At 42.2% G+C, this 27,514-nt stretch overlaps 1 protein-coding gene across 9 annotated transcripts in view; it reads left to right on the top strand.

The window, feature by feature from the left end:
* Positions 1-27,514, top strand: part of OSBPL3 (oxysterol binding protein like 3) — a 179,534-nt gene that overhangs the window by 101,597 nt on the left and 50,423 nt on the right. For 6 of the 9 annotated variants that reach the window (XR_009352880.1, XM_059171380.1, XM_059171382.1 and 3 more), the window contains 9 exons: positions 7,547-7,663; positions 7,825-7,878; positions 8,853-8,966; positions 12,188-12,355; positions 12,916-13,039; positions 14,986-15,089; positions 15,299-15,391; positions 16,677-16,833; positions 27,011-27,141. Coding sequence is in view for 8 of the 9 variants with exons in the window: in XM_059171380.1 (XP_059027363.1) it covers positions 7,547-7,663; positions 7,825-7,878; positions 8,853-8,966; positions 12,188-12,355; positions 12,916-13,039; positions 14,986-15,089; positions 15,299-15,391; positions 16,677-16,833; positions 27,011-27,141 (1,062 nt within the window). In the remaining variant the exon portion in view is untranslated. Of the gene's footprint in view, positions 1-131; positions 210-7,546; positions 7,664-7,824; positions 7,879-8,852; positions 8,967-12,187; positions 12,356-12,915; positions 13,040-14,985; positions 15,090-15,298; positions 15,392-16,676; positions 16,834-27,010; positions 27,142-27,514 lie in introns of all 9 variants that reach the window. The other 3 variants (XM_059171386.1, XM_059171381.1, XM_059171384.1) reach the window with 2 other exon arrangements.

Genomic DNA, 27,514 nt, shown 5'->3' with positions numbered 1-27,514 from the left:
GTGGGAACACAAGCGGGAGTGAGAGAAGGAGAAGCAGGCTTCCTCCCTGAACAGGGAGCCTGAAGCAAGCCCACGATGACTGAGCCACCCAGGAGCCCCTAATGTGTTCTTTCAATTGTTATTGCTCTCAGGCCTGCTGGTGCTCAGAAATTTTAGTTGAGGAATAAACAATTGGACAAGAAGTAACAATTACAACTCTGTGATTGGATGTATGTACGGAATCGGTCTGGCATCATTTAAAGCTGTCCTTATAGTAACTGGAAATCTATTGACAAGTATTTGCCTTGGGTGCTCTTGGTGGTAAGTATTGCTCCTGGGTGGCTCAGTTAGTTAAATTTCTGGATTCTTTCAGGTCATGATCTCAATGTCCTGGGACCAAGCCCTGCATTGGGCTCCATGCTCAGCAGGGGGCTCTGCTTGTCCCTCTGTGCCCTACCCCCCATCATGCTCTCTCTCTCACACAAATAAATAACATCTTTTTAAAAAATCAGAAATGCCTTTAAAATCATTAAACTTGTTAAGTTATGCTCCATGTGATCTAATGCTGGGTATTGTTTCCTTGTGAATTTTAAAAACCTGAGAAACCGATTAAATAATCTAGAGCAACCCACTCCCCAGTCATGCCAGATAGGGAGAGGCAGCCACAAAACTTCTTCCCCAACACTCTTCAGCTGCAGGAAGAATGGAAGTTTTAAGTCACTTTCTATTTCTGACATCACTGCAAGGACAGCGCCGAGAATCCAGCATTTGAAAGTCGCAGAGGAGACGTACACTGTGGAAACAGCTGTGCCGGGCGGGGGGGTCGGGGGGGGGACGCTTCAACTCGTGCACTCAGCAATATGGAAATGAACTGTGCCAGCTCATGAGCACAGATAAATGCTTAGTTGCCTTTCCAACCACAAAGCAGCTTTCTATATTTGGCACTCTTTTGACATTCAGTAAAACAGACTGAATTTAATGCCGGACGACAGTGCCAGACTGTCTTCAGTTAAACTGAAGCGAAGACCTTAGGAAGCTGCTTTCCCCAGCCCCTGTCACATTTCTCTCTCCATCTGATACTCATTGTGGGCTTTCGGCCCAACAGCCTCAGGACACGACATCAGCCCAGCCGTGCTGGGCTAAGTCAGCAGGGCCTCGATCTTCCCCGGGAGTCCAAGGCCACCCTGTCCTGTATCCTAGGACATTCGGCTCAAGGTGCATGTTCTAATTCCTGGTCACCAGGTGTGTGGAACAGAAACAGCTCCTTTGGGACGCCTGGTCCCTTGAGCCCAGAGAAGCCAGCATCTTTGCTTTTTTCTGTCCTGAGTACCAGTTCACCCCCGTTCCAGCACACCTGATTAAAATCCCTCATCCTGAGGACTCTGCTGGGCCCTTTTCATACCCCCTTGGCTCCTCAAACTCGTTCATTCAGTGAGTATTTTATTCAGGCCCCATACGTCCCCAGTAGTGAGATTACTTCATAGAGGACTTTGTTCCTGGTCTCATGCAACCATGTTCTGGCTCAGAGAGACTCATTTGTGAGGTTTGTGGAGGTGCTGATGAGGGAGAGACTTTGTGCCCCAAGGAGAAGGTTTGGGGCAAATAAGAACTCGCAGGTTGAGAAGTAGATGGGGCAGACATTCCAAATACAAAAAAGCGAACAAGCCAAGAGTTGGCAGTGTTAAAACGCACAGGCTGATTTCCTGCCCTTGTTCAGTGGGACTGCAGAATAGGAAACATGGTAGCTCTGAGCAGGACCCCAGACCTTGCTTGTCTCTACCCGTAGGGCAGTGTTCCCTAACTCCTTCAGACTGCTTCAGGATCTTGGCTGCTGCTTGGCATTTACTCTGGTTCATCATCAGTTTTTATATATTAAAATTATAGCAGAATATGTGTTATAATACGTAGCAGCATGGATAACAATGGAGGTTCTGAAGTCAGGTGGCTTTACTATTTGCTGGCTTTATCACGTTAAGGAAGTTATCTAATGCTCTCTTCCTCATTCCAAAAATTTCCAGAAGTTTCCACATTCCAACAATAAGGATACTAATCCAACCTCACAGGATAGTGCAAGGATTAAGTATCATAATGTAAATACAGTGTTTAGCACACAACCTGGGAGATACCTAATGCTTAATATATTTAGTTATTGTGTTTCATGTATTTGTTCAACATATTTATTCATACCTACTGTGCCCTATTAAGTAGTGAGCAAGGCAGAAAAGATTCTTGCTTTTATGGAGCTAAAAACTGTTCTCCAATTATTTTATGTTATTATTGTTTATATGTTCTTGTTTTAGTCGACCCCCTTGGGTAGTATTTCCTGGCCCTATCCTTTTGTGTTTTAAATATCAGGCTGTATAGAAGTATGGGTACGACTTAATACTTCCTTGTTAACCATCTATCTAGCTCCATTTACTTGGTTTGAGAACTTATCCATTTTCTTGGTTGAAAGCCCAATAGCTAATAAACCTGGGAGAATTATTTTATTTGAGAGATATATATGTATATATATATATATATATATCATAAATATCACATATATAGCAAAAATTTTAAATATATATATAGATCATTGCTGGTGTTCTAAGCAATGTAGGGTTTTCCCCATAACTGTTTTGAGGAGAAAAGACCAAAGTCCTAGGATAAAAGTAGGGAAAAAATATCATGAACTAAGGAGACACTAAGTCATTTGATAATAAATAATACTACTTTATAGTATTGATAATAATATTGATAATGTCAATAATAATTATTGATAATAAATAATACCCTACTTCAGTAATATACAGTTGATGTGGGTTGGCTAATTTAGGAAAATTTGAGAAACTGAACTAAAATTTTGGAAGGGTTTGCATGGGTGGAGAAGATCAAGAGAAGATTCTGGGAGGCTCGAACAATATAAATAAACCACCAAAGTGGAAATGCAGACAAGTATTGCATTATATTCATTTGTATATTGCATGGAGTATAGGGCATAATGGGGCCCCATAAATGATTATGGAAGTGGAAAGTCTTGGGAAACCAGGTTGGATGAGAGCTTGGGTCTGTATAGTGGCTGGGGAACAGAGAGGAAGGGACAGAGAAGATAAACATTTTGAGGATGAAACCAACAGTACTTACTTATAAGAAAATTAATTAAGCCCTCTCAGTTCCGAATGATTTCACTGCACCATGAGGGCATAACATTTCTTCTCACAGAATCTGTGTCAGGTTCAGCAGTGGTCCTTAATCCCAGCAAAACAATATCCTTTTATTGTGACCAATATTTTAGTGACCCTTTACTCTCCTCAAATGAAATTCATTATTAATTCATAATGAATAATAATTCTGAAAGTATCACCGTAATGATTTGCTGTAACATAAAGGAAAACTCAGAGAAAGTGGTTAATATTAAAGTATTTATTTTAAAATATAGATGTCCACATATGATCATACCAGAAGATATAATGATGTGGTCAGATATACTTATATGTAAATCATGATAGCTACCAATGCAGACCCATACGGGTGTGTTGTGCTAATAACTCAGATACCACAAGTGACACGGCCTTCAGTGACACGATTCTCCAGAACGGCGGGTGATGCTTGTTAAAGTCCCAAACAGAAGGAAATAGAGCCTCCCCTCAGTTACCCGGTAGTTGCAATACTAAGAATTCAAAGGGTCTAAAAACCTTGCAGAAATACTTTGGTATAGATGTGAAACAGAGTCAGATTCTGTGCTCAAGAAATTATAAACAGGTTTCACCTACAAAAAAGTCCACTAGCACTTAGTGGGAAGTGGGGCAACTTTTTCATTGTCTGAGATGGAGGCCCTGTGGGACTTTGACCGTCCCTGGATCCCATCCATTAGATCTGGGGAGCCGAAACAACTGGAAGTACCCCCACCACTTGGCAGCCCGCGAGGGAGAGGACTGCCCCCACGGAGAACATTGGCTCTCAGGTTTCAGCCGGGTAACTCAAGGATGGTGGCAGACAGGAAAGCTGGAAGGGGAGGATTTGGGTGGCAAGCCCAGAAAAGGAGCTGGCTGCAGAGCTTTCTTCCTTAGTCGAGCAGAGTCTCCACTTCCTTAAATACGTCAAATCTGGCTTTTCCAACCTGGTGAGCATTTTAAGTTCTGAGCCCAGGTAGAAAATAAAGTGAGGAAAAAAGACGATATGTTGTTTGGCATAAGTGCAAACCATTTCTGGCTTATTTCCTTTAAATGCTAGCAAATGCAGTCTGATTCCCTGCCTTCCACATTGGCTCATTGGCAGGAATGTATTAGGTCTCAAGAATTCAGGAGAGATCTAGTTCTAACATGAATCCTTGAAACATTTTTGAAATTTAATTCTTGTTTTTCTTTAAACGATAGATATGATCTCCTTCCATTTTTTTCCAGTTTTGTAAGATATGCAATTAACATCTAATCCCCACTGGCATTTGCATTCTGCACAATTGAATGTCTTGAGCAGACATGCACGATTGTCTAGTATTATCACTACATGTTGCCTTCTGCTTGGGTGTTTTAAACAAATGGAAAGGACTTGATCCCCTGAGAGTACTTCCCCCAAAGATTTTTGAGCCATTGATTTCCATTTAATTTAACAACGGTAACAGGCACATATCCTCTCTTTCGCAGATAGGAATGTGCTGTATTTAACCTGTAAATAGCCATTTGGCCCAAAGATATTGGGCACATTTCAAACGCATGCTGACTTAAAATATTCCAAGGACATAAATCGGTTTGCAGTCTTATTCTAAGACCAAGTTTATTGATTAGCCAATCAGATGTATACTATTCAGGACAACAGATTGAGCATTGTGAGGAAATCAGAAGTGAACTAGATGCTTTACACCCTCAAGGAGTCTGTTGTCTAGGAGGAATGATAAAATCTCACATATAAAAGTAAGTGGTAAACCACTGGAAAGGTAAGATGGAGTGTGGATGAAGTTTCTGAGATGAAATAGTAGTCTCCTTTGAAGAAGGCTTCCTGGAGGTGGTGGAATTTTTAAACTTGACCTTAAGAATTCATTAAAATTTTGGCAGGTAGGACATGTTAAATTTTGAGGAATGGCTTTATAAGCTGAAATACATGTGAACAGAGGTCATGAGTGTGTGTGCATGTGCATGTGGCTTCTCATTCCTTAATAATACGCATTCTCCATGTATCATCTGGGTGTAATTAAGTGACTGAATAATTGGTGATGTGATAAAGAAATCTCATTTGATGTTGCTGCCTTTCTGAAAAAGTCCTCCAATTTAAGAACTAAATATGTTTTGCTTTTTTCCATAGAAGAATTTCCTTTTACCACTCTAGCTCTTGGGATCCTACTACTATTTCAGAAGTGTAGAATGTGCCTTTAACTATATTCACGGTAAAGGTAAAAAGGTAAAGGTAAAATCAGATAGAAGGCAGATCTGCCAGGATTGTCATAGAGTTCAGTTGCTAAAGTAGAGAGGTATTCTCGATACCACGTGTTTCTCAGGTATTGAACTTGAGGACAACACAGAAAATGAGCCAGGAGACCCCAGACCCCTCTGGTTCCATGCCCTTCCATTAGACTGTTTCCAGTGGCTTGAATCAAATTGCTTCTGCTCCCTGGTGCTGGTCCAGACTTACTACTGTCCATCTCCCAATTCCTCTGGCCTCTACCTGTAACCCTCACCTGTAGTCTGGACATTTGACTAAGAGCACTTTAGTCAATATGAACTCTTGGCGAAAAGGACATGTTTGTCTCATGGAGAGATATCTGCACCCCACATTCATTGAAACTTTATTCACGGTAGCCAAGACAAGGAAACAACCTGAGTGTCCATCCGTGGATGAATGGATAAAGAAAATGTGATACACATACAAAAGGGAATATCATCCAGCCATAAAAAAGAAGGAAATCCTGTCTTTTGCAGCAACATGGATGGACACCAAGTGCATTAGGCAAAGTGAAATAAATCAGAGAAAAACAAATACCGTATGGTGTCATTTATATGCAGAATCTATAAAAACTGAACTCCAGGAAAGAGAGAGTGGAATGGTGTCTCCTAGGAGTGGGCAGGGGTGGGAATGGTGAAATGCTAGTGAAATTGTACAATCACCCAGCTCTAAGTTAAGTAAGTTCTGGGGGATCTAATGTACAGCACGGTGAGTATATGCCTTATTATATTCTTGGGACATTGTGAAGAAAGTAGATCTTAAGTGTTATCACCATACAAAAAAAGGGGGTAGTGAAGGGGGGAGGTGCTGAGAGGAGGGGTATCAAATCATCCCATTGTATACTTTAAACTTGTATATGTTATATGCCAGTAATATCTCAAAAACATTGGAGGGGTGGGGAAGGACATGTTTGTCAAAACTTAATTATGTGTTGGAAATGTTTCTCTCTGATCTGGATGGTAGTTACTGATGGTATAGATGTATAAATTCATCAGGTCGTACTTTTAAGATTTGTGCTTTTCATGTATATTAATCCATTAGTAAGATAAAAATGCATTATCTTGGCCTCTAAAATGGATATTGCCAACTTTGGTCTATCTTAGGGCAATTTTGCAATGATTTGTGCATTTTCATACACTTAAAATAAATTTTCAGAATTTTTAGTGTTTTTTAAATCCTTCTCAGTCAATGAGTTGACGCTACCTAGTCAACAACAGAGGATTCATTGTAATAACAATGTAATAACATTGTACCTCTTCAAAATTACAAGCAGCTCAGTAGAGCAATAATTGCTTTCCAAACAAATGTTTTTGAAACGGAAGAAGGATGTGGCAGACATTTCTGAAAAAAGATGAAAATACTTGTTTCAAAAGCACCTTTTTAATGCTTCAGGATTTCCAGTACTTAAATAGCTAGAATTTAAAACAATTACCTTGCAACTGACTCATTATTTTGACCAAGTTGTCATGTTTACCAGCTTGCATTCAGTCTCCTACTTTTCAGCCAGTACTTAAGCCAATTTTCCTATATTCCCACCTGATGGCTGTAGCCTTTGGTTAAAATTCAGACTGAAGTCTAGCGGTGAGCAAGCAGTAACTGTGTGATGATGTAAAAGGGAACAAAAATAGAACTTCCAGTAAAAGTTTTACCGTGAACCGTGTTTCAGCACGAAAGAGAGAAAAATATTCCTTTCTAGGAGAGGGCTTTTGGGAAAAAAAAAATCAAATTTGATGCCATTAAATTATAGCATTAAATTCATGAGGTCCAGGACCTGTTTGAAAATTAAAGTTTAACTTCTTCCCCCCAGCAAGCCCAGCCAATCTCACCATCTCGGATGGATTTACCAATAGGATAAAGTAGCTTCTTTTTTTTTTTTTTTTTTTTTTTTTTAAAGATTTTATTTATTTATTTGACAGAGAGAAATTACAAGTACACTGAGAGGCAGGCAGAGAGAGAGAGAGAGAAGGAAGCAGGCTCCCTGCTAAGCAGAGAGCCCGATGCGGGACTCGATCCCAGGACCCTGAGATCATGACCTGAGCCGAAGGCAGTGGCTTAACCCACTGAGCCACCCAGGCGCCCGGATAAAGTAGCTTCTAAATGTTGTTACTGGTTTTGAAGGTAGCCATTTAGCACGACTGTTTTATTGGAACAGGACAGCTGGGAAGTGGTGGAAGGGCTGAGAGGAGAAATGAGCTACACCCAGGAGCCAGCCATTCAGAAAGGATTTTTGCTGAAAAAGAGGAAATGGCCCTTGAAAGGTTGGCACAAGGTAAGACATTGGCCTTGGACTCATCTTTATTTGCACCCACTCAGTACACAGTTTGTTGGCGTGTATAGTGTATATTTAATTTGAAGTTGAACATTGGGACCAAGGGAAGGGTGCATGTTTAAATGGGATGCCTTAGTGAATTACCCTTTTCTTCCCTACAGAGATTTTTCTATCTGGACAAAGGAATCTTGAAATATGCCAAGAGCCAAACTGATGTAAGTCTTCTCCTTAATCGAATATGTTATTAAAGAATTCTGAAGTGCTCATTGTTGTCAGCCTATGGATGAGATTGTACACATTGGGGGATTGCATTTCTCTGAACTGGAAACCATAGGGGGTAATCGTTCCTTCGCATGGACCAGAGGTGCCAGCTTCCCACGGTCCCAGCCCTGGGTTCTGGGTGGGCTCAGTTTGCCCATCAAGTCTAGGTGGAGGACTCCTCTCAACACCCCAGTGGGTATCCAGGGGTCTGTTCAGGTCTTAGGGTTGGGTTGAGGGGTCCTCTGGTGGGAAAAGACATTTTCCCAGGAAGCTAACAGGAATAAAACATAGGACAGGTATCACTCCCACAGTTACAGTGACCGAGGGGTTTGGTGAAGAAGGCCCTTGATGAAGGGGATAGGAAGTTCCCTGTTGCATTAACATGAGGGACACAGCCTACAAGGGCTGGAATGACTGTTCGTCCTGTCCCTTGTGCGGGTCCTCCTCTTCCCTGGCACATCCCGCATCCCTTCTTGCTTCCCTCGCCTCCTAGAGCTCATGTCCTCGGGTTGCCTGTAGAAAACCCGACATAAGTCCTGACGCAATGGCTTGTCTTAGCCTCCCACCCTTACTCCCCTTCTTAAATCACTTCCAGATGAATTTAGAGACTGGGAACTAATTCTGGGGAAGTCAGTGCAGGTAGCAGGTGAATTCATCGCCATGGGGGTCCATCCATGGACTTCCTCCCTTGCTTCCTTACTCACTGGCTGTGTGAAGAAAGCACTTGTTGCTTAATCCCCCATAGACTCAAACAGGTAATGCATGCACAGCACTTAATTCAGTACCCGTTCACACTAACTGCTTGGTAAGTCATCGTTATTACGCTTGTATTCGTGGATGTGAAGGGGAGGCTAGAGGAGCATCAGGGATGTTACTACTGTTTTTAACACCCTGCACCTCAACTGGCCCTCTTCTCACGCCTCTGCAGATCGAGAGAGAGAAGCTGCACGGCTGCATCGATGTTGGGCTCTCGGTGATGTCTGTGAAAAAGTCATCAAAATGCATAGATCTGGATACCGAGGAGCACATCTACCATCTGAAGGTGAGGCTGCTTCCCTGGCGTGATCTTCTGTCCCATGGTTTCTTTCGGTTGCAAAGGGATTGTAGTTAACAGTGCTAATTGGTAATGCCCTTTTTTAATTTCAAAAGATCCAACCAACGTATAGAAGATCTTCATTACCAAAGTTATTTCTAACAGACAGTATTGATATTTGGATGGACCGTCTCACAGGCTGCCAGAGGGTTAGCATCCTCGTTGCCCACCCCGTAGGGACCACGCCCCACACATACCATGATTATGACACCAGTCAGTAATTACTAAAATTGTCATGTTTCCAAATAACTCCTCCTTCCCCTAGACTGTAGCGCCTTTAGTGAAGAACCATGTACCATGGGTTAAAGTAGGTTCCCTGCAACACAGTATTTACCGCTTTAGCTAATTTTATAGGGATTCCAATAAAATTCTCATAGTACAGTGAGTGTCGGGAACTTTCCTCCTAAAGTATGGGCTTCCAGTTAGTACCTCTGAAAGTGCCTCACTCGTCCCTTCTGCCCTCTCCTCTGCTAGGTGGTAGGGTCCAGAGGTCCACATCTGGTTCAGATCTTGACCTGGCTACTTACAGGCTATTGGCCTTTGGCAAGTTTTTTAATCCTGAAAGTCTCTGTTTTCTCACCATCCTTCCCCAGAATGGGAATTATTATAGTGCCCATGTTGTACTGCTGCATGGAGGAAACTTGGCGTGATGCCCAGCCTGCTGTAAGCTCAAGAACTTTAGTTTTTGTGTATAATTATTAGAGGGGACCAGAACATGAGGAGTTATTTGAGAGGATTTTAAAACTTTTTTCTTACTTTGAGCAAATTACTTGGAATAATGAGCGTGGGGGTTGGGGGTTGGGAAAATGAGCACGAGATGGTGAGCTCCATGTCTTAGGATGCCCCTGCTCTCCTCATAGGACCTGTGTGGTGATTACACAGGTATATGCCTAATACATACATGTGGTCAGTCATGCTGCTACCTAGCCTAAGGCCTGAGCAAAGCAGGGATTCTCACCCTTGGCGCTACTGATGTAGTGGGCTGGAGAATTCTTGGCTGTGGGGTCTGTCCTGTGCATCAGAGGGTATTGAGGGGTATCCCTAGCCTCTCCCCACTAGATGTTGGTAACAAACCCCTTTAAGTTATAATAGTCAAAAAATTGCCAAAAAAAAAAAAAATAAATAAAACAGCCCACTCTCCCACCCCCTGTCTCAAAGGTTGATTAGTCTCCTCTAGAAGAGTGTCACTTGTGTCTCCATGTATTTTCAATGACCCCTACTTAGTTCTGTCTTGACATGGTCAGGTTCATCCACTATTTCACATAATAGAATAAAAGTAATTATTCATTTCTAGGTTTGGAAGAACCCGAGTGCTTAAAATAACATTGTGTGCTAATACCATGACAAACAGTTTAGTATTTCTCTGTGTTGATTTACTCTAAGTTCCGTTCGTGTTTCTTGTTCATTTGATTGAAAGTGAGCTGTGAGTGTTCATGTAGGTGCGAGCTATTGTCTGAGGGTCCTTGTTAGTTGCCTCAGTCAGGCAGCTTTTAAGTGGCGGCCGCCCAATCCCATTATCTTATTTTCTAGATGAGTAATCTGGGCAGCCGAAGGGTTAAGTGGCTGTCCACCCACGGTCCTATATCTGCTGGTGGGGTTGGAACAGAATGCCGGACAGCTATTTAATAAAGTGCTTTGATTCTTCTACCTCACTTAACCAATTAAAAAAAATGAGTGAAGACGAATGTTCTGGGCGCTGATTTTTAAGGGCCTCTGAGAGCAGATCAGTGCAAAGGGTGGTGTCAGATTTCTGTGAAGTTCCTGCCATAAGCGTTTCTGGGAAGTGAAATACATTTCAAAGACATAATTTAGGGAGAATAAATAGATGTCTGCCAGTTGGTGTTGCTTTTTCCTGTAAATGAAATATTCAGTAGCACCTGGTGAGGGGGGCAGTTTAGGTCCTGCATGTCCTTCTAACCAACACAACATACCTAAGAGCTGACCTACCGTTTCCTAAATGAGTGAGTGATGGCTACAGACATCTTTGCTCTCAGCAGTGATGATAGGAAAGATTTGAACAGATTGACCTGGAGTTTGCTTCTTGGAAGATAACCTACCATGCATCATGTTGGGTGATTTTAAGTTGCCACTTCAGGAAACTCTATTCCAGTATATAGGTATCTATAGTTTTCCACTTTGAAAATATTAGTACACCCTCGTACACACAAAACATGGACTGTGAAGAAAGATCCAGTGTGTAGGTGCTTGTTACATTCTTTCTAGTACTTTTATGAACATTCTAATTACTTTATAATAAAAGTTGCTAGTTATAAACATTATTCTTCCTGCAAAGAAGACACAGATACTCATTTATGGAGAGAGTAGCTAGCTGTTTGTGTAGGTGTGTTTGAAAAATCTTGGAAATGTCCAATAATAGTTTTTCGCATTTTTTTTTTCTATTTCCAAGTACAGGGGAAATGTGTTTAAAAAAAAAAAAAAAAACCTTCACATTCCTCACCAATGTGTTCTTTGTCAGAGAAGATTAACAAGGTTAGATATTTTGGGAAGAATTTACAAATTCGGGGTGCCTGGGTGGCTCAGTGGGTTAAGCCGCCGCCTTCGGCTCAGGTCATGATCTCAGGGTCCTGGGATCGAGTCCCACATCGGGTTCTCTGCTCAGCGGGGAGCCTGCTTCCCTCTCTCTCTCTCTCTGCCTGCCTCTCTGCCTCCTTGTGATCTCTGCCTGTCAAATAAATAAATAAAATCTTTAAAAAAAAAAAAAAAGAATTTACAAATCATTCCAGTTCAGAGAAGATTGATCTGAAAAGTTTGAATTATAGAAGAGTTTAAAAAGAAACATGGTGCTAATATTTTCAGTAAGAATGGAAGTGGGGACAAGTGAATTTGGGAATATTTTGAGACAGATCAACATGAATTCTAGTTTATTTGTTGTTTAATTTAAGTGGTAATGTTTTGCTTTCTCAATAATAGCATGACAATTGGACCCTTTCATTGAGAACCTAAGTGAAGCTTATGAAGACCATTTTTATTCTCCATTTCCTTCTCAAACATATTCCTATAATTCCACATAAATTTAAACTAAATGAATAAACTCTTATTTCTACATTTCTACACGGATCAACATGTAAAGAGAGGGCATCTCAATTTAATGAAGAAATTGTTTCTTTAAGTGAGTGACACTCTTGTTTTTTTCTTTTTAATCAATTTAGGTCAAGTCAGAAGAAATCTTTGATGAGTGGGTATCCAAACTCCGCCACCACAGAATGTATCGTCAGAATGAAATCGCCATGTTTCCACATGAGGTTAATCATTATTTCCCCGGATCCACTGTCACAGACTCAGCGTCTGGGGTCTTGGACTCCATATCAAGTAGGAAGGTAAGAGTTTGCCAATAATGAATCAAGAAGAAGGTGGTGACTTCGTGCAAGAGAGTCCCCACTGGGGACTCTCTGAGGAGGAAGGGCTCGTGGGAAAGAATCTCTTTGCCCAGCTGCTCAGAACTAGGGCCAGAGGAGCATCTGTTGTCCCTGTGACAGTAACTGAAAAAACACAGGGAGGAATTTAATGGTGTCTCCAGCTCTCCCTTGACCATTCTGACTTAGGTTTTCTTCTCTGCTTGTAAAATGAAGTATGCATGTTAATAGCCGTATAGGATTATGAAATTTCTCAACATTTGTATCATAATTTGGGTATGATTATCATTTGACTGAAGAAGAAATTCAGGACTGCAGCCCCAGGCATGAGAGCATGGTATGGCCAGGCTGAGGTGATAGCCAGAGCTTGGGGGTCGCTAGTGGATTGCTTTCTAGAAGCTTCTTTCCCATTATAAGTCAATGGCTTCTGTTAGCAACCAGCTCACTCTGTTGTTCTTTATCCTAACGTGTCCCCATGGGGCTTTGTTTTCATTTATAATGTGCTTTTGTCATCTGTGGAACAGCGTAGCAGTATATCAAAGCAGAACTCGATTCAAACCGGAAGCAATTTATCATTTTCTTGTGCTGGTGAGACGCGAGTTCCATTATGGTTGCAGTCTTCAGAGGACATGGAAAAATGCTCCAAAGGTAAAGTGACTTGAAACCTCTGCTTCTTTCTGTCATGGCTCTCAGATGGCACTCGTTGAGTATTCACACCTCGGGTGAATTTTCCTGTCACTAGTCTACATTTCCTCTCAGAGCTTGCTCACTGAGTTTGCACAGGTGATGACCAAACGATACTCTCCCTGCAGAGCTTCCCATCTTCACCTGGCTGTGCATGCAGACAGGTTTCCTTTCATATTCTTTAAGTACCCACGTCTGATTTCCATGAGGACCTACTAAATCGCTGTCTCCATGGGTGGGCTCTGTGCAGCTCTCCGGTTGTTGTCGATGTTATTGTTTTTAAGTACCCAAACTGACTCTGTGTACATCCAGGATTGGGAGTCATGGCTCACGGTGAGTGGGTGAACCAAATGGAGATCCCCACGAATAGGAGTTCTCTCCCCTAGTTGCACACACAATCACCAGAAGAGCATTTGAAAGGCAAGAATACCCACTCTCCAGAAGAATCTTTAATTTGGTCTGCACTTGGGCCCTGGCATCACTGATTTTCTGCAGTTTCCCAAATGACTCTGATAAGGACTCAGGATTGAGAACTCTTCCATAAGGAAGCTCAGTGTTCTCAACCCTAATGAGCTAAGAACCACACAGGGAACTAAAAAACAAAACAAGTCACCAGTGGGATTGGGGATGTTTTGACTTAATTATCTCCAGAAGGGAGTCAGACATAAGGAATTTAAAGAATTTCCCCTGTGGATTTTAAAGCAAAGCCATGATTGAGAACCATGATAAGAGAAAGATGCCAGGTCTTGAAAAGTGCATTTTCTCTGTTGAATGCAGATACTATCACATGTGGGGCCTTATAAGATTTGCCCTCCCAGTAAACGTCACTCAGGAGCTTCACTGAGTGACATTTTTGGCACAGGTATTCCTTGAAGTGTCATCTCTGGGCCAGCAGCACGGGCCTGGCTTGCAAACTTATCTGAAGTGCGAATTCTCAGTCGGAATCAGAAACTGTGGGCGGATCTCAAGGATCTGTGGTTTAATCAGTTCTTCAGCTGATTCTTTTTTTTTTTTTTTTTTAATTTTATTTATTTATTTGACAGAGCGAGATCAAAAGTAGGCAGAGAGGCAGACAAAGAGAGAGGGAGAAGCAGGCCCCCTGCTGAGCAGAGATCCCCCCAATGAGGGGCTCAATCCCAAGACCCCGGGACCATGACCCCAGCCAAAGGCAGAGGCTTCAACCCACTGAGTCCCCCAGGCGCCCCCCAGCTGATTCCGATGAGGCCAAAGTCTGAGAGCCTTTGGGTCTTGATTTCTCAGTGGAAACGGCCACCATCATCCAACAAACAGCAAATTAAGGACTGTCTTTTGAGTTAGGGACCAAGAAACTGGTGTGAGAACTCTTAGGTCCTCTCAGGTCAATGTGCAGACAATCACCACTATCTCATGTGGGTCCCTGATTGACAGGTATCCTTGGAGACCAGTACAACCTTCATTTTTTTTCATTCATTTACTTGTCTGGAGTCCTCAGAAGCAAAGAATGACACCCTGTTATTGCAATATTGGGCATAATGATGCTAATGATGGGAGCTGATTTACTTACTGCTGACCAGGGTACCAGCACTCCAAAAGCATGCTGACCTATGTCAGCTCACAATTACCCTATGAAGGGGTGTATAATTCTCTCCCTTTCCCAGATGAGGACACTGAGGCACAGAAGTGATATAATTCGCCCAAGATTCAGAGTTCAGGAAGTGTTCAAACCAAGGCAGTCTTGTTCTTCAAATCTATGACCATCACCATAGCTGTGCACTGCCTCTTCTGTAAGAAAGGAAGAAGTAAGATTTCGTCTCCATACAGATATAAGTCAAGTAGTAGAGAGAAATTTAAGAAGTATCTGGCACGAGCATAGGGCAGCCTGGGTGCCAGGATGAGGGCTTATGAATCTTCTTTTTGCTTTTGTCCCACAGACCTGGCGCACTGCCACACATACCTGGTGGAAATGAGCCAGCTCCTGCAGAGTATGGACGTCCTGCACCGGACGTATTCGGCGCCTGCCATCAATGCCATCCAGGTCAGCCAGATCCCTCTGCTGTTTGCACTGTGGTGTTTTTCTGCTTCCCTCTCTCCTCCTCAGCCTCAAGCTAACAGTGGGACGTTGTCCGGTCTTGGTTGCTTCCGCCACATTCCAGGGGACGGAGGTGGTCACTTTGCTGTGCAGTTTTCCCTCTTCGGTCTGGGAGGCCTTATTTTCTGTGCTCTCTCTCCTGTTTTGAAACAAAGGGTACAGCTTTTGAAAGTCCCAAAAAGGAAAAAAGATCTCACAGGAGGTGGCGGTCCAGAGCTATTGGCAAAGACACTACAGGAACGCTGCAGGTAACCGCTGCTTCCCCTGCTCTCCGGGCTGCATGCTGGGGGCTGCGGGGACTCCGATGGGATTTTCTGCAGTCTTGCTCGCTAATAGCCTGTGCAGAGAGAAATTCAATCACTTCGATTTTCTGGTTGCTACAATAAGCATGTAATGGAATTGGGTAAGGGGAAATGGCATGAGGATGGAAGGAGTTGGGCCCTTTCTTGGACTTAGGTTTCCCCTTCTTTAATGCCAAACCCACCTGCCCTCTTCCCTGCTTGCATGTGTGCTTTGTCCCACCTCTCCTGTGGCCAGTCAGGGGATTCATCATCCCTCTGAGCCCATTGGAGTCTCTGGAAATGGGACATTGTGCAGACTCTCTTTTGCCTCTGTGTCCAACCCCCCAGACCCCCATCAGAGTTTCACTGTGTTACACTAGCTGCCAATTTCCTGAGTGCACAGCTAAGCCAGAGGCTAAGATTTGCATCTCAGCCATTGCATATTAAATGGGGACATTGTTAAGGTCACATGAATCAGAGATTTAATGGATAAGTCATTGTCTATACTCATGTATGTTCTTTGGTTCAAAGCACTTTATGGGTTGAACGTCAGTACTTTCAAAGTGAAGAGTGATTTGTGTACAGACATGTGAGAAGTTAGCTTTTTGGAAGCACCGGATGCAAATTAAGGAAACATTCTAAAACCTAGCCACGGTTCACAACCTAGGTACTGGATGGCTATTGCCAGGAGGAAGGAATTGAACAGAAATGAGAAAGAGTGTGGCAGCTTTAGCTGTCATTTCCAACCTAGAGCTTTAATGGTTCAATCATTTGCAAAAGAATATGTGATTTCTCACCCATTTTTATTTTGCAAGAAGCCAGAGCAAGTTGCTAGAGAAAGTGCTTTCCTGGGTTTTCATTTATTTTCTTTTAAGTTATCACTCGGTAGAAAGATTTACCTATAGGGGCGCCTGGGTGGCTCAGTGGATTAAGCCGCTGCCTTCGGCTCAGGTCATGGTCTCAGTGTCCTGGGATCGAGCCCCGCATCGGGCTCTTTGCTCAGCGGGAGCCTGCTTCTCTCTCTCTCTCTCTCTCTCTGCCTGACTCTCCGCCTACTTGTGATCTCTCTCTCTGTCAAATAAATAAATAAAATCTTTAAAAAAAAAAAAAAAAAAAAAAAAAAAAAAAAAAAAAAAAAAAAGAAAGATTTACCTATAAAATGTTCTTCTACAAAATTCTAATTTTAGTACCAAGTAAATATTCTAAGCCTCTTGCATCTAAGAAGGAATGTCTCCCTTTGGTGTCACTTCAGGTCCCCAAACCTTTCTCTGGCCCAGTAAGACTGCATTCCTCCAATCCTAATTTGTCAACATTAGATTTTGGAGAAGAGAAAAATTACTCTGATGGCTCTGAAACCTCGTCAGAGTTTTCTAAAATGCAAGAAGACCTGTGTCATATTGCCCATAAAGGTAAATGAGTTTTCTTTCTTCTGGATGTGTTTGATGAAAATGTCAGAGGCATGTCTGGATATGGGATGTCCTTGGAGAGGGGATCTTAGTTGGTTCATCTTCTGCTCTAGTAGGATTTGGGGCAATCTAATTTTTATTTTATTTCCCTGTACTAGGGAGTGTATTGACAGGAAGTTTCTTTTTTAAGCCCCTAAGGGAAAGAGTGAGAGCATTCAGTATTCTTTAACTCACATGCTGCTGGTGGCGGTATGGATTGGTGCTTTTCTGGAGAGCGATATGACATTATGTTTCGAGCTTAAAAAAAAAAAAATCTGCCTATCTAGCAATTCCATTTTGAAGAATTCATTCATAGAAATTACTTTAGAATTTATCCAAATAAAGAGATCTCTTATAGCATTGTTTATCATATCAAAAATTAGACATAGATGTTCAATATCATTAGCCATTAGGAAACTGCAAGTTAAAGCCAGGATGAAATATTACCATACCCCTATTTTAGCTCCAAAAAGATGCAAATGCCGGTGAGGACATGGAGAAACTGGGTCTCTCACCTGTTGCTGGTGGCAATGCAGGATGGTACAGCCACTCTAGACAGTGGTTTGGCAGCTTTATATAAAATTAAACATCACTTACCATATAAATCAACATTCACATTCCTGGCCATTTATTCCAGAGAAATGTAAACTGAAGTCTATACAAAAACTTAGATGTCCATGTTCAGAGCAGCTTTATTTGTATTTATTTGTATTAGCTGAAGATCGGAACAACGCAAATGTCCTTCAACAGGTACACGGTTACACAAACTATAGGACGTCCTTACAATGGAATACAGCTCAACAGCAAAAAGGACCAAATAATGATGTGTATGCATAGCTGCCTGGGGGGATCTTGAGGACATTATGATGAGGGAAAATAGCTGGTTTCTAAAGGTTGTGTAGTGTATGTTTCCATGTATTAACACTTTTGAAGTGATAAGATGATAGGAATAGAGATTCGTGGTTGCCAGAGCTCAGGGAAAGAGAGAAAATACGGCTGTGATCATGAAGGGGTAGCAAGAGGGATCTTGATGGTAATGGAAGGTTCTGTATCCTGATTGTGGTGGTGGTTCCATGAATCTACACATGTGATAAAATTGCATTGATGTGTATTTACACACATAGACACAATGAGAGCACATAAAACTGGTGACATCTGCGGGCGAACTACAGAGGTGGCCAAGGTCAGTTTCCAGGTGTGGATAATGTAGTATAGTTCTGTAAGATGTCACCACAGTGAGAAATGAGCTATAGGGTACCCAGCACCTCTCTGTACTGTTTTTGCAACTTCCTGTGAATCTATAGTAACTTCAGAGCAGAAACTATTTTTTTAATGGAAATAACCTAAATGTCAAATAGGGAAATTGGATTTTTTAATGTAATATAATTATGTGATAGAAGAGTCAACAGCACAGGAATATACATATGGAGCACACAGCTCTGAGGTCGGGTATTCACTAAGTACTTTACATGCACTGTTTCATTTCACTCCAGCGGCAGCATGTGGAGCAGATAGTATTGTAATCTTCGTTGCACAGATAAGAAAGCTGTGGCTCGAAGAAGCTGAAGAGCTTCCTGAGTAAGAAAATGGTAGGAAGTGACCCACTGACACTTGAATCCAGTCCTCCTGGCCCAGCGTCCGGTGTCTCACCGCCCTTACACAGGGCTACTTTTACAGACACAGAAAGATGTTCACAACACACCGTTGAGTAAAAATACGTTGAGTAAACAATGTATAGGTAGGATCCTGTCCATTCGGAAAAAATGAACTATATAAATTTGGCACATAGAGGTGTATTAAACAGTCTGGGAAGATCTACACCGACATTTTAATGATGGAGACTGGACTTGCAAAGGCTTGTTATCTTCTTATTGCTTATCTTTTTAAAAAATGTGATGTATTTATCATTTTTTAAAGGGGCAGATGGGTTTAAAAGTTTTAAATGGGAAGGCAGTGGGGTGCCTGCGTGGCTTACTCAGTTAAGCATCTTACTCTTGACTTTGGCACTTTGGCTCAGGTCATGATTTCAGGGTCATGAGATCAAGCCCCTGCATCAGTTGGGCATGGAGCCTGCTTAAAACTTTCCCTCTCCCTCTGCCCCTCCCTGCCTTAATTTTTTTTTTTTTTTTTTTTTTTTTTTGGTAAATGGGAGGGCAGTGCTTGAAGTGAAAGGAAGGAAGATACGGGCTCTGCTGCTTTATTCCTCTGGCCCCATGTTTTTCTGCCACGACACTGTTGAGCCTTTCAGGTCTCCCTTCCGTTAGCCCACAGTTGTACGAGAAACCCTTTCATGTTCTTTACAAATCCTCACCTCAACCAAACTCGTGTCCTAGTTGCTGCAATTGGTGTTGCCTTTTAGGCTTTATGGGAGGAAATCCCTGAAAAAGAACATGACATTTCAATAGCACGAGCTGTCAGGGCACGTGGGTGGCACTGTTGGTTAAGCGTCTGGACTCTCGGTTTTGGCTCAGGTGGTGAGGCTGTCTTGGGCTTGCACTCGGCGTGGAGTGTCTGCTGGAGATTCTCTCTCCCTCTGCCCCTCCCACTCATGCTCTCTTTTGTGCAAATAAATAAGTGGATTTTTTTTTTAAAGATTTTATTTATTTATTTGACAGAGAGAGAGATCACAAGTAGGCAGAGAGGCAGGCAGAGAGAGAGAGAGGGAAGCAGGCTCCCCGCTGAGCAGAGAGCCCAAGGCGTGGCTCGATCCCAGGACCCTGAGACCATGACCTGAGCCTAAGGCAGAGGCTTAACCCACTTAGCCACCCAGGTGCCCCAAATAAGTGGATCTTTAAATTAAAAAAAAAAAAAAAAACATGAACTGTCTTTTTACAAATGAGAGGATAATGCATCCCACAGCAGGGATATCCTGCATTTTATCACGGAAGAAGCTGCTCCCTCAGCAGAGAGAGAGGTTGCCATATGGAGTTCAGCCCCCAATGCCTTACCCCTGCAGAGCACTCAGCCTCCTGGACCATCTATAATGGCTGCGGCCAGCTGCTCTGCCTTTCAGGCTTTGTCAAAAAACAGCTGGCCGCAGAGCTGCCACACGCCTAGATGAGGTCGAGATCTGTGCTCCCAGAAAGGTCCAGGTGTGCTTACTCAACAACAGCAGCCTTTGCCCTGTGGGCTCACAGACTCGAATTGCACCGGGAGCCCAACAGGCTGTGTTTCCCTGCTGTGGTTTTCAAGTACACTCGCATAGACTGAAGGGTCTCTGGGAGTCCCTTTCACACAGGCTGTGACTTGGAGTCCTCTTGGGATGGAGACACTGCTCAGGTTTGTCCTCAGTCCTGCACGCTTGTGTGCTTGCTCACTTCCATACATTCAAACTCAAAGCATCTTGACCTTTCCTTTCTTCCTGCCTGAGCCTGACCTGGTCAAGGACAGTTTTTGTGATACTTTCTTGACTGTATGACTAATCTATCCACTGTGATTCCAGGGAACGTGAACTAAATGTAGGAATTCCACTGATGTTGTAACATAGTCTGTGTTACTTACTTTTTCTTTAATTTGTTATATGCCTCTGTGTTCTCTGCTCTTTAGAAGATTAGATCAAAGGTTAGACAACCTATATATACCCATCATAGGTGAAAAAGTCCTTATATATTATAAATGGAATTTGCTTTTTATGGCATATCTCATTGGTTCATGTGTCTGGCTTTGAACATATGTTGACACACATTTAAGTAAGCAGAGAACAAAATACTAAAACTTAAAAGTCATTAAGGAATTTACATTGCATGTATTAAGTATTACATTTCTCCAAATATATTTCACAGAACACTTTGCCCATAAAATGCTTTTAAAAACAAAAGAATTCCATGGTTAAAAATGTTTGGAAAACCCTGCTGACTATGGTCCCCTTTGAATTTGCCCAAGAACAGTAAATATTAAAGGCCCTGAGAAGTCCTGCATCAGAGAAGTCTATTGGCTTTGTTTAAGTCAGTGATTTTCAATGTATTTGGAAAACTTTCCCTCACTTCCCCAGTAGCTGTTGATACCAAGAACTAAAGTTCTTGAGAAACATAATGCAGGAACATAGTAAATAATAAACCTTTATGGAGCTAACCCTCTATACCATCTGAATCAGAAGGCAGACATTCATTCTAGGCCACTCTGTTATGACTAGCTATAGAATTTTTAGCTCACCAATTAACTTCTCTGGGCCTCAGTTGCCTCATTTGTTAAATGTCCTAAAATATGGGGTGCCTGGGTGGCTCAGTTGGTTTAGCAAACTGCCTTCAGCTCAGGTCATGATCCTGGAGACCCAAGATGGAGTCCTGCTTCAGGATCTCTGCTCAGCAAGGAGTCGTCTTCTCCCTCTGACCTCCCCTGTCTCATGCTCTCTTTCTGTCATTCTCTCTCTCTGTGTCAAATAAATAAAATCCTTAAATAAAAAAAAAAATCCTCTCTTAAAAAAAAAAAAAAATTGTCCTAAAGTAGTTCTCCTGACTTTTGGGTCTCAAATTCTGTAACTATTTTCTGTGATTGGTTATTTTGTTCTGAATAGAAAGAATTCATGTTGTTGCTTATTGTTACAAGAAGGTTTTATGAGACAGTGTTCTATTCTTAGCTGAAATAGAAATGACTGAATATGGTGAGCAGTTCTAGGATAGAAAAGCAAGGACTAGGATAGGACCAGGGTCCTCTGGGAATGGGGCATTTATGTTTGACTTTGGAAAGAAACAAGGCTTACTGATACTTTCCTGAAGGCATTTTCAGACAGGGAAATCCTGATTTATAAATGAAAAGGTTAAAAGTAGAACAGAATTAAACTGTATTCCATTATTTAGTATTCTTTCATTTTTGATTATTTTCCTATGTTGAGTTTTAATTGTTGGAGGATCATTTTCTGAAGTGTTTTGAGTTTCTGGAAGCATTGGATAAAGAGCCAAGCATATCACAGTGATATCATTTTCATAGATTAAAAGCTAGAAGCTATACAGAATTTAAAGAAAAGCCAGATCATTTATCAAGCATAATTTAGAATCCAGCATAAAAATATACTGAGCACTTACATTTATGAAAATTATCCAGAAATAAGTAGGACCATTTAATCAAATTACCTAATGTATCTAAATGAAAGAACCATTTGGATAGAATATCAGAAAGTACTTTAAAACCGTGGATATCTTGTGAGGTTTGAAAATGAGAGGAAGCAGATTACAGAAGTTAAAGCCACCCCAGATATTTTAGGTATGTTATCATTTCGAAGAAAATTCAGCAAAAAGTGCTTTTCATTAAAAAGAAACTGATATCTTGGTGGCTCAGTCAGTTAAGCATCTGCTTCAAATCAGGTTATGATCCCGGGGTCCTAGGATTGAGTCTCGTGTTGGACTCCTTGCTCAGGAGAGAGGGAGAATCAGAGCCTGATTCTCCCTCTGCCTGCTGCTCCCCCTGCTTGTGCTCTCTCCCTATCTCTGGCAAATAAATAAAATCTTAAAAAAAAAAAAAAGAGCGAAAGAAAAGTAATGAGTCCTAATGTGGGTTGGGCACTATATGATAATATGTTTTCTCACAGTTTCCTTAAAGCACTCATGAGATAACGGGCATTACCCCCAACTACGGATGTGGAAACCGAGAATTCGTCCAAAATCTAAATGACAACCAATTGGTAGAAGTAGGATTTTGGTTTGCATTTGCCTTACTACAAAATGTCTTTCCCTTCTGCCACACTACCTCTGTGGACGTGGCGTCCATGGCATTACTGTCTTCCCCCAGACTTCATTCTCTTTGATTCCCAGAAACTGCTAGAGAAGGAGCACGTTCAACAGTAGAGCTCAGGTAGTGTAAGAGTACATGTGTCCTTCAGTACCAAACATGCTAACTGCACTCTCGCCGTCTAACTCAACAAAAGAATATCATGGAATCCTGTGGAAACCAGAAAGGTAGTGGTCCAGGAGTCCGTTGTATGGGGCGTACAACGTTCCATTCTGTCAGAACTCAACCTGCGTCCCACTCTCTTGGTACGGTGAGAGGGTCTGAGAAATGGCTAAGGACAGTCTGGGAAAGATGAGTAAACAGAGATGCCATGATTGCCTTTCGAAATTTGAACACCGAATGAACGAATAAGTAGTGCTCTTTGCCAGTGAAGAGACACAGAGGGAAATTTTGGCTTGGGCACAGGAGGACTTCCTTCCCTGCAGCAGATCCTAGTGGCAGAGTGGACTGCTTTAGGAGACAGAAAATGGTCTGAGAAACATGGTCCAAAATCACAGGCAAGGAGGTTTGGAGGCAGAGAAGAGTTGATCATTCCATATGGTGGGTGGCCTTAGTGATCTTTGGGGTTCTTTGTAGCTCTGAACATTGAAGACTTTCTTTCTTTCTTTTTAAGATTATTTACTTATTTATTTGAGACAGAGCGAGCGAGCGAGTGAGTGGGTGAGCAGAGAGGGCAGAAGGAGAGGGAAAGGCAGATTCCCGCTGAGCAAGGAAGCTGATGTGGGACTTGATCCCAGGACCCTGGAATCATGACCCAAAGGCAGACACTTAACTGACTGAGCTGCCCAGGCACCACCACCAAAGCCTTTCTATGTGGTTTCATTTGTTGCCAGCTGTCCATAGATGTGATGCATTCATTTGGATCGCTCTGTTTTTGTAAGTTCTTTCTTTATTTTTCTCTAACATCATGTTAGAAATTAGTAAGAAAGCATTCTGCCACAGAGAATATTCCTCACCTCTGGGATCCTGTGTCTTTAGCGGTTAATATAAATATAGTCTCCTGCAAGCAGCCCCTCACAATGGCTCTGCATGTGCTGGGCCATCAGGCTGCTGCGAATGACAATCTTCCTGTCCTCTGAGTGGCCTCACCAGTCGTTTAAGAAATTCAGTTGGTAGCAATCCTTTGTCAGGTGGTTTAGGAAGCACTTTACACATGAAAATTAGATATCGTGACTGTATGACTTTCTCTTTATTTTATGCCCACCACAGTCTTAATCAGTTCTCCATTTTCTTTTTTTAAGATTTTATTTATTTATTTGACAGAGACACAGCAAGAGAGGGAGCACAAGCAGGGGGAGTGGGAGAGGGAGAAGCAGGCTTCCCACCAAGCAAAGACCCCAACATGGGGCTCGATCCCAGGATGCTGGGATCATGACCTGAGCCAAAGGCAGACACTTAACCGACTGAGCCTCCTAGGCACCCCAGCTCTCCATTTTGAACCAAGGAGTGTGTATTCTGCCAATTTTAAATGGAATCTTCTCATCAGGCTGAAGGCTTTGCTTCACTGCAGGCTGTCTGGAGGCCAGAGGAATGGATCTGGTAAAGTGGTAGCCAGCTGAGTACCACATTTACTTAATCTAAAGCAATAAACATGACAGTAAAAACTTTTTTTTTTCTTTTGTAACAATGTAAAGTGACAGATGTTCCCTAGACTTATTGTGGTGATCGTTTTGTAGTGGATACAGATACCAAATCATTACGGTAGACACCAGAACTCATAGAAGGTTAATGTCAATTGTAATAGCAAATTAAGGAAACTTATACCAAAAGACCAAAACAAAACAAAACAAAAAACCCATGGTAGTGCAAAGGTGTTCCCTCCCGGGACCCACTCAGATGGGCGTGGGTATCCTATGGAGTGTGTGTTAGGGGTGCCTATCTACTGGGATGTAAAGTGTTAATCGCGGGGCTCCTTGCTCCCCAGCTGAGGCTGCTCTTCCACTGTTAAACAAATTCTGGTCAGTCCCTCATTCATCAGACCCTGTACCCTCCATGCCTGTTATTGACAAGTGTCGTTCTGGCAAGAGAACGAAGTACTCTCCTAAAACCTGCATTCCAGTCCCCACCACTTCGACTCTCGTGTGTTGTTTTTATCACCATCACTCTTACTATGGCAGTAACACTTATTCTTTATTATAGGCTGCCCATGGGGTTAAGTGCTATCCCCACACTGTCCTCTTTAATCCCCATAACCATCTCATAAAGTTAACGCTCTCATGACCCCCATTTACAAATGAGGGAAGGGATGTTCAGGTACAGCATGCACTGGCCCAGGGTCCTGCAGTGCCTGAGCGATAGAGCTGGGAAGAATCCAGGGCTGGTTCAGAGCCCACACTCTGGGTCACTCTGTTGTGCAGCCCATTCTTTTGCTCGACGGAATTGTTTAGATCAAAGCGCTAAGTGCGTTCCTTAGATATTTTTGGAAAATTTTTAGGACTTGTTTGCCTTTAGTACCTATGTACCCTGTCTTCTGTTGACAGAAGGGAAGAAATGAACTGTTCTTACTAAACTAAGGAAACTGTGTGCATGAGTGTGTGTTTAAGCAAACCGTTTATTTGTACAATGACTTTCCGAAGATGGTCTAAATCCATCACTAAACCACAACCTCAGACAAGTTCAGCAACAACTTGTGGAGAGACGCAGTTGTCCTTGCGGCTATGGAAATGAGGGAAGCAAGTCAGTAATGCCTATTTAGTTCTGCAGTACTGAATCAGCCACTCTTGAGTGACAGTACTTCCAAAGATGCAGCCCCGTGGAGTTCAGGAGTGTCCTCTGACAAGTGTGTCTCTGCCTCTTTCTTCTTGCTACCTTTCTAAAACAAAATGTAATAAAGGACACCGGAAAGATAATGTTTAAATGTCATATCCATGATCTGTAAGTTAGATGATTCCCCCATTCCTAGGGGATAACTCATACAAATGTGATCAAAATTTGATGAATTTTTTTGCTGTATTTGTTCGTGGGTTCTAAAAACTTCAGTTCTGGCATCTGCATGCCTAGCGATGCTAAGCTTTCATGGGGCTAAGTGCACACCAAAGTGAACAGAGCAGCTGAATGCCAAGTTCAGAGCCTGGGGATTCTGGATAAAGCAACTGGAAGACTAACAAGAGTGTAGGCAACACCCTAAAATAATTTCAAATCGACAGAGTAGTTGCAAGAATAATACAAAGAATTCCCACAGATCTTTTACCCCAATTTATCATTTTCAATATTTTGCCACATATATCTTTCTTTTTCCACACACACTATATGCATGCACACACATAGGTGTTTCTTTTTCTGAACCATGTGAGAGTAGGAATCCTACCTCGTTTTTTTTATGCCTTTATACTGTAGTATCTATTTCCTAAGAATAGAGATAGTAATAGGGACGTAGCCACAGTGCAGTTGTGAAATTCAGGAAATTTAACATTGAAACATGACTTTGAACTCCCCTATTTACCATGTTCAGATGCTGTCAGTGGTCCCAATAACATCCTTCAATAGCACATTTCCCCTTCAGTCCAGGATCGAACCCACGATCATGTGCCGCCATAATTGTCATGTCTCTTCAGTTTCTTGCCATTGGGAGCAGTTTCTCAGCCTCTTTTTCTTTGATGAAACTGATGCTTTTGAAGGATACAGGTCAGTTTTTACATAGATGTTCCTCCTTTTGGAGTGGCCTACACCTGGCTGGTAATACAACACAAACCAAGGTGTATCTTCTTCAGAATATTACACCCGGAGGCACACAAGTCCATCTGAGCCCCACCGGGGATTAATTGTGGTCACTTGGTTAAGGTGCTATCTAGTTTCTTGGTTTCTAGTTTCATGACTCCCCAGTGACCAACGGGCTTTGTTTTCAAACAGTTTTGGTCTTCAGGGATAGAAACAAAATTAAATGCTGATAATGGAGAATCCAGAGCTGTTTTTTCAAGTGTCAAAATATCTTGATAGGTCATCAACTCCTAGAATTGTGTAGTCGGTAGGGGGTTTGGAATCGAAAAATAAGTACCCTGTTAAATTTTTTTAATAGACTTTTTCAGAGCAGTTGTCGCTTCATAGCAAAATGGAGCAGAAAGTACGGAGTCCCATTAGCCCTCCCCCTCCCACCCACCCACAACCTCTCCCACTACCCGCATCCCACCAGCGTGGTCCGTTTGTTAAAATCCGTAAACCTACAACAAAGCAGCATTATTACCTAGAGTCCATAGTTTCAGTTAGGGTTCACTCTGGGTGTTAGGGTTCACTCTGGGTGTTGTACATTCCAGATGTGTTCTTTAAATGTCAACTTAGAGTGTCCCTTTGCTGTACTCTTCAGGCACTGTTTGGGGCTGTTACTTTTCTAAGTTCCTTCCTAAGAAATACGTGTCTCTGTGTCTTGCATTTAATTATGCCTCTTCCTTTACTCCTTTTTATAATGGTTATATCTTTCTAGTTTACTTCACTTTAAGGTCAGCTTTTAATACCCTGTCAGCTGAGAGAGAGAAGATGAAGCTTCTGATGGAACAGGATGTCTCCTCCCCGCCCTCTGCCCAGGTCATCGGCTTGAAACACGCCTTGTCATCCGTAAGTCGCATGCCTGTGTCACAGAAATGCCTGACCACCTGGCCAAGCTCTTGAATCTTTTTCTACATTTTCTGACTCTGTCTGTGCTTGTGTTGAAAATTCATGAAAAAACTAAACAAATTATCCAAATTCTGTTTTCACCTTGTATCAGATCTGCTAATTCTGAGCGCCAACACCGAGCCTACCTCCAGTCTTGGTAGCTCGTATTTCATTGAGCGTTAGAGACTTTTAAGTTTGATTTCTTTCCATTTATCTTGACTTTTCTGTTTCTGTAAAGCGTTTGTTGTGTGTTTGTGTGGGTCTCCAGACATCCGCTTCTTACATCAAAATCTGGCAGTTTGGTGGAGGTTCCTTACCAAAGACTTCTCAAGCT

The sequence above is a fragment of the Mustela lutreola genome, chromosome 4 (assembly GCF_030435805.1).
Source record: "Mustela lutreola isolate mMusLut2 chromosome 4, mMusLut2.pri, whole genome shotgun sequence".
Classification (NCBI taxonomy): Eukaryota; Metazoa; Chordata; class Mammalia; order Carnivora; family Mustelidae; genus Mustela; species Mustela lutreola.
The sequence above is the reverse complement of the archived record's forward strand: the minus strand, read 5'-3'. Positions and strand labels throughout refer to the sequence as shown.